General features: G+C 35.5%; 1 protein-coding gene across 2 annotated transcripts in view; it reads right to left on the reverse strand.

The window, feature by feature from the left end:
• The window catches only part of ASXL3 (ASXL transcriptional regulator 3), a 174,001-nt gene that overhangs the window by 93,301 nt on the left and 67,746 nt on the right, over positions 1-12,954 (reverse strand). For both annotated transcript variants that reach the window (XM_039463882.2, XM_074383633.1), the window contains 2 exons: positions 10,580-10,688; positions 9,200-9,308 (listed from right to left, as the gene is read on the reverse strand). In XM_039463882.2, the coding sequence (XP_039319816.1) occupies positions 9,200-9,308; positions 10,580-10,688 (218 nt within the window). The remainder of the gene's footprint in view (positions 1-9,199; positions 9,309-10,579; positions 10,689-12,954) is intronic.

Here is a 12,954-nt window from a genome sequence, read left to right on the forward strand (position 1 = left end):
CTGCCTTTTCTAAAAACATTTGTTTCAAGCTAGGTATAGGTATTTCGGTTTAAGCAAATTTCCTTGTTGCATTGACAGAAAATCTGAAGGATATGAGTTGCCAAGAAAAGTAAGCAATTAAATAGAGTAATAAATTGGTAGTAATACTAGCAATAAAATAATGGGACCAGAAATTTTTTCCTAAGATACTTTCAGAGGACAAAGAGTCTCTTATAAGCACTGATGCTCTTGGTAATATTTAGTACAATATCTTCTATAATTAAAAATACATAATATAAATGAAATGATTACTATACTTTACAACCTGCTTCATTATCCAGTGAAGCCTCTTCTTATTCAGAAGAGGTGTTCAGGTTAAAAAAAAAAAAAAAAGAGCAAAACAAACCAAGAAGAATGGTGAATCAGATAATCATACCAACAACATACCAGTGAGAACATGCTGCTAAAAATATCAACATGCCTGAGACCTTAATGATTTGGGTGGCTGCTACCATATGGTGCAAATGCTGTTCACCTGCCACAGAAATGGATATGCCACTGCCTCATTACAATGTCTACAAATGGTTCACAAACACTTTGGTTAGAATATGGAAGCTCCAAAGATAACTAGGAAGACCACTGTATACACTAAAGACATAACTATAAGAATCTCTCCCATACGTACTCAATTTACCAGCCAGGCCAATTTAGTTACACTAATATCTCTGGATATTCATAAAAATATCTCCTTAAACACAAAAGAGAGAAAAATCAAACCAAAAATAAATATATTTAGTAGGAAAGCATATCTTGCAGTTACCAGCCTTTAACCACCTAACCTCTTCTGTCATAGAACCAACAAGGCTTTTGCTCACAGAGTAACGGAGAGTAGTAACACTATATGCTGATTGTGTGGGAAAAATGACATTAAAGGCTATTTATTTTATACTAGCATAAGTCCTGTGATCTTCCATACTACGTCAGGTTTCTGAAACATCTGCATAGAAATAAAGCAATCAGCCTAGAAAATCAGAAACAGAAAAAAGTAGACAGGAAGGAGATCAGCAAAAGGTTGGCAAGTGTAATGGGCATCACTACTAATTACTTCATACTTTACCATATAAACTATCAACTACAGGGTATGATAAAGGGGAATCAGGTTAGCATTCCAGATGGCACTCTGAGAAATGGTTATACAATATAACTGTAAAGAAAAGTGAGAACAAATTATCCGGCATTGAAGAAAAAGTACTTTTTCTAAAGAACATGAGTGCTTTGTTCATACATACAGTCACAGATTATATAAATCAAACAGACAATTGGCTAGTTAAGATGTGTAATTGAGGGAATACCTTTAATTTTGTTTTTCAGAGGGATTTTGTTGTTTTATTATGAGATCATATTCTGTTCTCAATCTTTATATTATGAAATATTTATCTCACAATTCAAGAAGAGAGGTGAAAGTATGCTTAAATGGGTCACTTTATCACACTTAAAAAGAAAACTTTTTCCCACATGACTCTGGACTGTTAAAACTGACTGAAATCCATTTAGGCAAGAATGAAGTTCACAGTTCAAGAGGAAATACGTAAGAAAAAGAGGTCTGTAATGGATAAAAGGAATGAAAAGTATCTGTAAGTAATGTTTGAAAGAGTTGGGATAAGTCGTTTGGAGAAATTAAGATGAAGGGGTAAACATCTGTTGCTTGTCATCAGAGCATGGAATAAAAAGGAGGAAATTAGTTTAATTAAAGGCACAAAAGACTTCACCATAAAGAAAAAAGTCTTCCCCAGAAAATTTATCAAGAACACAGGGAGAAGTACAGGGGAGACTGTGCGATTTCTATCCCTCTGATCATATACTATTAGAATATTGTCTACTTCAACTGACTGCTTTAAGCAAAATACTGCCAAGAGAGGGTATCCAGGACTGCAAGATCTTTTGAAGTTCCTCATGCTTCTTGTGAACTGCATGATCTGGGGGCTGGAATAAAAAAAAGGAGAAGAAGAAAGAGTGGGAAGAGGAAGTTTTACATCCTGCCAATGGTCATTTCTGACTGTGAAGAGTATTCGCTTTCCTCTGTGTTCTCTTCCATGTGTACTAAAACAACAGAATTTTCACATACTTAAGTTTCTCTAGGCCACCAATGTAGAGCAGGTGTCTCCATGAGCTAACAAAGCTGTTGCCTAAAATGCAGAGCTGCTGGATGAAAGACAAATTAGCTTAACCTCCTAAAATTAGGGGACCTAGTTCAGGAATAAAAGGAATATCCTTTCTGTCACCTGCAAGAATCTCAAGAATGGCTGCCGGATAATTGATCATGCTGTGTTATCTGTTTCCACAATCATGCAGAAGCCTATAGACACCCTCCAACCCCTACCCTTCTGAACATAAAGATGCAGACACACATCATCCAGTGTAAAACTACACTGGAGCATTCACAGACAAGTTACTGTAAAACCTCCAGCAAAACAACACTAGGAATACCAAGAGACACCGGGTAGGTGGGCAACATCTGCAAAAGTTACTCAAAACACTCCCTTCAGCAGGCCACAGTCACCCTCATTTTCCTTTCTTGTACCTTTGTATAAGATTGCCTCATGAACTGTCAGTGTGACTACTCCCCAGGGTGTCCGGACCTTTTTAATATATGTCCCAATTTCTCCATGCAGCTTCTCATCTGCATGTAACTGATGTCTGAATTGAGATTATATTCGCACACTTCAGGCCTCCTTAACGCACTTTTCACTTTTGATAAAAGACCCCTCAAACTGTAGCCTCTGAGCCAATGAAAACAAAGAGTGAGCTGAGTAACGTTTCATTAAGTTAACACAACTCTGCCAAGAATCACACAATCAGAAACCCACTTATAAAACTGGCCATAAAGAATAATGAAAAACGACTCCATAAAAATTTTCAAATGTTGGAATCATTATTTGCCCTGGGATCTAAGGTCTAAAACATAAGATACATGTTCTATTTTTTTTTCCTCAACAGAGACTTTTAAAATACTAATTCCCTTGCTAGAGTGCTACTTCCTCCCTGAAAGCCATTAGGGTTAATAGCAAGCAGAACCTTTTTTGATCTCTGTGGATGAAATGTGTATAATTTCTAGTTGCCTCATTTAAAAAGAAAAACATAGGATGGTTGCTGTTGATTTTAAGCATGAGCTATATTAGGGCCACAAAAAGAGAAACCTAATTTTTCTTGTTAATAACAATTTATAGATAGAAGATGAAGAGGGCAAAAACTGTCTACTGATGGTATCATTTCATATAAAATATGTATGAGTTCTGCACAGCAACAACACATTGTAAGTCACCTTAATATGTGTTAGGAAACTCATGATATACCAATGTATTATGCTCAGAAAACAAATCAGACACAAACATTCCCATAAATCTCTGACTAAAATAGACCATAACATTTATAATATTTTACTTGGGTGACACAGATTTATACTTATACAGGCATAAATGGTCATGGGTTGTCAACACAGATATATCAAGTGATTCACCTAAATCACTCTTTGATCTCTAAGGCTCAGCTTGTAAAATGTGAAGAGTTTACCTTCTCAAGTCTAATTCTTATTAACTTGAGAAACTCTTCAGAAATCAAAGAAACACATAACCATAGTTCTGTGTCTCATAAATTCTACAATCAATAATACACCACTTCTCCTACACTGTAAAAATTGTCAACAAAACTTTAAAACAAAGTACGCTGGCAACACATGTCCAATCTTAAAAGAATGTTTCCCTGCCCAGTTGATTCCAAGAAGAGGACTAAAGTATTACAATCATTATCCGAACTCTGCCTAAGGACTCAAGTTTTAATGACTGGCATCGAACTGCTAAAATTTCTTATCAGTTTTACAAAATTACTTTCTTCTCAAATATTCTCTGCTTATCCCCTAAATGGTACAGCAAATGCCAACTAATAGCTGTCAATTTGATATAACACTGGTAACAGACGCTTATTCTTTCAATGCGTCAAGGGTATGTTATGAATTGATGGTTATTCTTCTCAATACTTCCCACTCTTTCATCCCAAAGGAGAAATATAAGAAGGAAAGATGAATAAAATAGCAAAACAGATGGTATACTCCTCCACCACTCCCTCTCTCCCTCCTTCCCTACTTTTCTCTCCCACACCCCCTCTCTTGCTCCCTCACACACATCCACACATATACCCCACCTTCTCTCTCTGATCACATTTTCAAAGTATATTTGTACAGCTGTAGGAAGTGTGGAAAGCATATCCATTCTAACTTTTGGTTCAAATATATATTAAAAACAAAGTAAGCAAGGAAATCACCTAAAGCAGTTCAGTTTCCTGAAATTTATTATTGAATTCTAAGAAATCATGTGGTATCCCACTACTTTATTAGAATAAGCCAGGGGTTCCTCTTTGTCAAAGTCTTAAATTTAGGATCATAATGGATGTGAACCAACGTTAGAAAGGCAAACTGTACCAACAATGACTGGCTAATAAGAAGTGTTCCCTGTGATTCCAGGCAAGGTATCAGAGTGAAGAGAGACTGGCCTTTGGCGTCACACCTGGGTTTGCAATTTGGATGGGACATTTAACCTAAGGTTGTTCCCTCACAGGTTAAAATAAAATAAAATAACAAAGTACTCAATACATTTTCAATATCTATGTTTGAAAATGTGTCCTGCAGCTAGATTAATCGGCTATTTATATATGGAGGTACAGGGTACTTACATGGAGGTGCAACTGTGGTTTGCAGTAAAATGCAAAAGTGAGCAAGTCAAGGAATACTCAAGGAAATAAGCTATTTACTATTCTTTCAATGATTCCCCAAAGTAATTTCCCAAATGCAACTTCAAAGGAGAGGCCAGGAAATCTAATTTTTGTCACATTAGCTGGATATGTTTGGATATGTGTTATTTTGTGAAGCGCCTATTCACAGTTTAAATTAGGGAAGTTTGCTTATCCCTGCTTTGGTTTCATTATTGGCTGAGTGCTCTCATGCTGTCTGTTACCCTTTCCCAACTACTAAACTCCCACGGTTTCCTCTAGAATTTAGGATTAGTCATTATCAAAATCCCCTGCAGCCTCTATCTTTTCTCTGAAAACTTCCTTTACTTCTTAATACACAAAATCTAGCTGTCTCGCCAGCAAGGACACTGGTTCTTCTGGAATGCTCTCAGGTGGTAACCTTTTTATTTTCTACACCTCTTGTACCACTGGGCCTGGAAATGGAATAATTGACCTATATGCCCCTCACCATTCCCTCCAGACCATTCTCCCTCCGAGGCTCCTATGATGTCTCCAGCATTGTATCGCATGTCATCAGACTATAGTACTAACTACTCAACCTGCTGTACTTACCTGCCAACTCCTGGTTGCTCTCCTTCATTTTTTGATGTTAGCCGCTAATATGACATCTTGTCAATGTTAGTTCTACTATAATTGTCTGTTTCAATATCCATGCTGATGATTCTCTAATATCTTATGCAAGGGCCACTACCAGCCTTTACAACATCTTTGTGCAAAAAAAGAAAAGGCCATCTTTTCCAGGTGAACCCAGTTCCATCCCACAGCACTAGGCTGGGCAAATGGAGGGGTGCTGAATTTCAGCCACTGATGCCACTTCAGCCAGGCAACACTTGAGTGCACACTCTTGATAGCCTGAAACCTAGACCCCTTCTTTCTTATCATCTCAGAAGGAATATTCCATAATAGTATCCTAAATTCAATCCATGCATTCCACTCACCTCACTTACACTTTCAATTCATTTCCCTTAGAACACCAAATCAAACAACCTTTCCACACCAATGAGACTTCCTTCTTCACACCATCTCTCACACACTGTGTCTTCACTCACCTCCACATGGGCATATGTTCTATGGAAATTTGCCTTCATTACTCCACTTCATATGCTCTTAACTCCTTTTTTTCCTCTCTTGCTTCATCATTGACATCTGGCAAACCCCCAGCTTCAATCGCTATACAACTTCTCTGAGCTTATACAGTACAGTGCTCCTGAACACAACTGGGCAAAAATGGACAACCATGTAGGTTGGTCTCCTATTAAATGCAGGATGAATAACCTTAAGAAATCCTTAATGTTGTCAGAGTCTCTCAGACAAATATTTTGTATCTTCTCCTTAAGTCTATAAAACTACCTCCCCTATTCTCACCCTTAGCTGATGGACTTGTTTTCTATTTCACTGAGAAAAAGAACATACACAGAAGCAAACTTCTATTAGCCCCTTCCACATGTACTCACCTACCTTCACTTCTACTGAAACACCCTGACTTTTCCGACTACCTCCTTTAGAGCACCTGTCTACATCTCTTGTTAAGACCAATCTCTCCACTTGCTGAGTATGTCCCATTCTCCCTCATGGCATGGCAACAGAACACCCCTCCCACATTATCAATTTTCCTCAACTGAAATGTTTCCATTAGTGAACAATTTTCTAATACTTGTTTCCCTTTTTTTTAAACTGTCTCTTGATTCTTTCCTTTCCAGTCATGTTCTCATTCCATTCTTTCCCTAGACCTCAAAATTCCATGAAAGAATTGTCTACACTTGTGACCTCTAATTTCTCCCCTCTCATTCTCTTGAACCCACCTTATTCAGGCTATGGTCTTACCACTCCACAAAAATTACAGTTGACAAGTTCATCAATACCCTCACAAAGGTGAATCCAGTGGTAATTTTCTAATCTTCATCATGACATTGTGTTATCAAAAGCACTGACACATTTAAGTCACTTCATCTTCAGAAATACTTTCTTCATCTGGTTTCCAGGACAGAAAATATTATGTCCATGAACCTTCAGTCTCACTGTTTTCTACACTCTGTCCAACCTCTTAAAATTCAAGTGCCCCTTAGCTCAGTCTTTGGGATTTTTTTCTTTTCTATTTACCTTCAGTTCCTTGGTAATCTCATTCAGTTTCCTGTCTTTAAATACCATCTATAAACTGGCCACTTCCAAATCAGTATCTTCAAGGATTTTTCCCATAAATTTCAGACAGATAAAATCATTTACTTAATACATTCACCAAGATATTGAAAAAGAATCTCACGTCCAGAAGCAAGCTCCTAATCAACAATCTCCCTCCCCTAAACTGGTTCCCTTGAAGATTCTTCCATCTAAACTAAGGACAATGCTATTGTTCAACTTGCTCACATACTCAAACTCTGGAGTCATCCCCAACTCCTTTCTCTGTCTCACATCCACATTTATCTGTCAGCAGCCTCTGCTGGATCTACCAGAATCCAATCACCTTTCATCCCAGCCACTGCTACTACTTTCTTTCAAATCACCAGCACCTCTCCTCTAGACTACAATAGCTTTCTAATGGGTCTCCCTACCTTTGTCCTTGTTCTCGTATCTTTTTTTGTACTTAGCGATCCTAATAAAACCCAAATGTGCTCATTGCCTTTCTAGTTTCAAACTCTACAATGGCTTAATATCTCACTCAAAACAAAAGCCAGCATCAAGGTACCACATAACCTGGCCCCAATAACTTCCCTGGCTTTGTTTGTTACTGTACTCTCCCTTGTTCACTTTGGCCTCACAGCCACACTAGCCTCTTGCTGTCTACGGAATATTCCAGGCACTCTCCTGTCTCAATGGCTTTGTAATTGCTGTTCCCTCTACCTCTACCTGGAATTCTCTCCCCTGAATGCCTGTTCACTCATGCTCCTCAGGTCTTTTCTGAATGTAACCCTCTACCCCACTCCCCTACTTCCTAATTTATTTTGCCCCATATCACTGTTCATGACTGAATAAGCTATACATTTTAGGTATTTATTTTGCTTATTTTCTGTCTCTCAAAGAACATAAGCTTCATGAGAGATTTGCTTTTGTTTATCCCTGCTGTAACTGCAATGTCAAGAATAGTCTTGGCACATGAAAGAAGCTCAATATACATGTTGAAAGAGCTTCACCCAGGCACGAGTGCCACATTGACAGCGACTGCAATAAGATTCTCCTTCACCCTCTTGAAAGGGAAAAGTGTGCTCCATTCACCTACCCTTTTATAAAGTCAGAAATTACTGTGATTCTCTGAGTTTTCCTCTCTCTAACCACAAGTACCAGCCAGGGTTCACACCATTACCCCAAAAATTAGGAGATGCTCAAAAATATAGGATTAGGGACCACAGGTCAGATGAAAAGTAGAACAGTTCATAAAGCAGTCTGCAGCCATTCTTGTGATTTTCTTAAGACAAGAAGCTGTGTTTCCTTTATTAAATTCACAACCTTTGCTACAGATTAGAGAGGAACTAAAGTAGTACCAGTCTTTCAGAAAGCACAAGTTTTAAAAGCAAGAGTGTTCAGTGAGCATGCACAGGACAAACAAAGGGACTCCATGGCCATTAATAAAATGAATGGCTTTGGGTTATTACTAAAATACAGTATTTCTGAAAAAATCCTTTAAGGTTTGTTTGTTTAAAGGTAATTTACTGATTCCTATGAGTCTACTGACAGTGACTTTAATTACACAGTTTTCTCTCAAATCATGATCTGGGTCCCTTTGTGGAACCAGTGGGCAGAGTAGAAGAAAGCAGTGCAGCTATTGTGGGACAAAGATTTGCCTAAATTGCAATGCAGAATTATGTACACCGAAAAGAATCACAATATAATTGTCTTGAGGAAGACAAAAATAAGTTCATATATAAAATTCAGAGGATAAAATTCAGAGGTGGAAAATGCCCCCCTTAAAATTCTAGAAGGGTCACTCGCTTCTCAAAAGTATTTCACAAGAAATATCTTACTTAGCCCTCTTTTCATTCTGAGGAATGAAAACACCAAGCTTCATTTGCAAAAGACATACCAGGGAACAAAGCTGTTATAAAACTACTTGTGATTAAAGGAAAAATCAGCACCATCAGAAATAAAACATTTGCATTCTCAATCCTCCCATAAGAATGAAACCACTAGGTACCCCCAGTAACCCTCTCAATTTGCAGGTGAAATATACTAATACTTAAAGAATTATTTCAGAAAATTATTCAGGGAAACATGTACTGTTAAAGAACAAAAAAAGCAAAGAACTATATACTTCTTTTAGATACTATCCTTTTTGAATCAAAACACCTTGATGATAAATCTCAGGATTAAAAAGTTAGAAGAAAATTGTATTGGTAATGGTAGGCAATTCAGTTAATGAATCACTGGCATTCTATATAACTTTTAAGAAAACAAGGGATTATATTTTAGAATTCATCACACTTACCTCCATTTTCTTCTCCATGGGCATTTGCCTCGGCCATATCTGTACCATCCAATTCAGATTCACAGACTAAATCCAACGTGCCATCTGCTGGGCATGACGACTCCTCTTTCTATATTATTTTGAAAAGTGATGATTTATGGAGAAGATATATTAGCAACTAAAAACATTCAAAATACTTGAAGAAACCTAAAGTATGATCACTTATTTGTGACTTAACATTTCAACACTGATTTACTTTTTAATGAAAAATCATTCTTGGGTTAAGAAAACAACAACAGCAACAACTGGGTAAAGCGCATTGCTACCATTGATTTTTTTTTTTTTTTTTGGATAAACTTTTAAAATCTATACCAAAAAAGAAGTTTCTTTTTGACATATGTTGTTTCCATTTTTTTTTTTCAATTCTACATTTTTCCTCATGTAAAGAAATGGCTTAACAACTCAGAATTTTAATCAGTTACTTAAATACCCAACTTGCTACAAAAAGCAATGGAAAAACTACAAGTCTTTCTGATTAACCTGCCTTATTTTCTGAAACACACACAGTGGACCACAGCCTGATGCTTAGTAGCTAAAAAAGAATTCCTGCTTTGTTGTCTAGGTATAACTTTTGATGTTAAAAAAACACAAATTTATAAGTAGCTAATTAACTTTAAATATAATCTATCACTTAGATACTTCTTTCTAATTTCTAAGAAATAACACAATGAATTTACTTATTCCAAGTTACGCAACCATTTGTAGATTATAAGCTTTTGTCTTCCGGAATTTTGCATTTCAGATGTCATTTCCCCTAGATGGAAATGGGAATGCCTTTAAAATAATTATACTAAAATAATTAAGACTTGGTTATCCGGAGCTTTTATTTCTTCTTCTCATACAAGTGTGCATTATTAGTAAAACTTTCTTGACATCACCATTTCTTATAAAATTAAATGCTAGATTTACTTCAGGATTTTCAAGCAGAATGAATAATGATTTATTTTTATAAAAGACAAAGGCATACAGGTGTGAAGCCTGTATATCAACTGATGGTCATTAAGTTTTAAAGAGTTCATGGTAACTCTGAGTATCTTAAACTACTGGCTGATGACCTATGACATTCCTCCCCATAAATTTCAAAGAATCAAGAATTTAAGGAGACCACAACTATTCTATATTACCATATGTTATGGAGTAAAACCACAGATATGCTTTCCTTAAAGAAAAATGTCACTGTTTATTCTTAATATGAAATCATTTTTAAGACATCTGTAAACATTTAAAAGTCACAGAAGTCATTCTTCTACTCTTCATCCAAATCTAATTTTGCTTACCTTCACATGTATGAAAAAAGGCATGCTACATAGTAATAACAATATGTAGAACAATGCAACTTACTTTGAGAGCATAGAGGCCTGACTTTCCAGGGATTTTGAAGAATGTTCCATCCCCTATTCGAGTGTTAGTGTGAAGCATTGCATTCAGACAGGCTAATGGAGAGGTTCCACTAGAAAATAAAAGTGTGCAAAAATGAAGCAGTCTGAGGTACAGCTTCTATTGCAAAACTGTTCTCCGAGTCTCTCAAAAAAAAAAAAAAAAAAAAGACTTCTTTGCATGCCTTTTAAAAATGCCCTCCCAACCCTGAAAACATCTACATTACAATAAAGGGCCAAGTCCAGTTTCACCAAAGTTAATCAGATGCATCTGTCGTATAAGGCCTTCAGGCAAATTTTTCTTGAATTGAAATTACGCTTTTATTCATAGAGTAACCAATACAATATTTTACAGAAACCAAAGCTCAAATATTTATGTGGTGTTATTTTACAAATAACACCATGAAGTCTTAGCTATTAAATATTACAGACAACTTGATGGTTGCACTTGAATGATCAAAAAAAAAAAAAAAAAAAACCACCAAGTTCAAGAGCAGCTCTATCCCATAGGTTGAAAAGCAACAAAAGAATAATAAACCAGGGAAGAACTGATTTAAAATTATAAGTATTTAAGTTACTCACAGGACTGCATTTCTCACATGGTCAAATAAGAATATATGTATGTGTTTATACCTCTGATACAGCCTCTACAATGACATCCTTTTCTCAGATATGTCAAAGAATAGGTGTTTGGAAATTCTGTCCAGCTAACAGAATTCTGTAGTAAACATGCAAGTGACTGGATTATAAGATCACTTTTTAAAGAATCAAACAGCATTAAACTAACAATTTAAAATATCAAAGTACATATGTCCAAACATTATTAGAATGAGTTCATATACTTGAATGAGGTTTATACAACATAAAGTACATATATATATTTCCAGGGGTAGATTTTAGAATTTTTTGTTTTGATTGCAAACTCATATTTAAAAGCTAGAATTCAGAGCTACAATTTTTGTCTTTATTTAATTATACATCCATAAACATTTTACTTTCTAATATGCCAAAATATCAGTATCAGGTCAAACCGATTTTAGTTAAAAGCCGTACCCTCCCACCACTCTCACGTGCTTCTTAGGAATTAGGGGTATTTAATTCACATTCTGAGACAATAGCCTTCAGCATATGAAGCTTTCAAACTTTGAATCTGTAAGTTCAGAATTCTAACTTTAAATTCTGAGGATAATTATATAATTTGTGCTCCTAATTAAAAGTTTTCTAAAGACCAAGACTATGAAATCTCCTACTTATAATGAAAACTTACCAGTAAAATGAAAAAGTCAAATATGCTGAATTGCCAGAACACAGTAGCAAGGCAGCATATATATGCACTATGGTCATTAAGGTTTGTAAGTATTAATCTACAAAGACAATTATTTTAGGAAGCAGCTTCTCCATGCCAACATATAAATATGATTCCATTGAATTTGACAGGAAAGAAGAATCATCTTAATATAAATTTGGTCATAGAATAATGTAGCTGTAACATTAAAGTACACATGGCAATAACGTATTTAGGTAGTATCTTTTTCTTGAAGCTCCTACATGCTTGCAGGCCTCATTTTGTTATTTTCTCACAAAAGATTTTAAAGTGGCCCAGGCATATCTATAAAGGAAAACATACTCATCTCTCCAGAAATATAAATTCCAAATAAATTATGTAATACCTATCACACTGAACACTGCAAATACATATTTTTACATTATACTCTTCAGACAAAAGCATAGAGAATTTGAAACTAAGAATGATTATGCCAGATTTTTGGAGTTTTAATTTAGCGGAACTGTCAGAAATACAGACTTTCTGTAGAGACTTGGCAAAAAGATGTTAACACGACATGTGAAATAGAATCTAATACATAAAAATGACACAATGTAAAATGTTTTAAAATACAACTTAATAAAATTGTTCACCTAATATGAAACCTCACAATGCTGTTTCTTCTTTCTATTCCTAAGGCCCTAATGTATATGATTCCAAGAACTCAGATTCAGCATGTTAAATAATAATACAGATTTAAAGGCAATGACTAAGTACTAAACAAATATAACATTACTATAATTTACATTTCCTTTCTAAGGTATAGCAAGCTGAAGATAATTGTAGAAGACAAATTGGCTGTTAAATAGCCATTTAATGCTGTGTTTGCTGCAAACATATGTGATAAGTCCCCAGTTTTCTACAAATAATAAGCTCTATTAAGCATGAATATATTATTAAATTATACTGTTTATTAAGTCAATAAACACAAGATTTACTATGGAAAAATTTAAAAATATGTAATTCACAATCACATCTCCAAAGTCTCAACGACTATTGCAATTTCTATAAATCTT

Source organism: Saimiri boliviensis, chromosome 13 (assembly GCF_048565385.1).
Source record: "Saimiri boliviensis isolate mSaiBol1 chromosome 13, mSaiBol1.pri, whole genome shotgun sequence".
Classification (NCBI taxonomy): Eukaryota; Metazoa; Chordata; class Mammalia; order Primates; family Cebidae; genus Saimiri; species Saimiri boliviensis.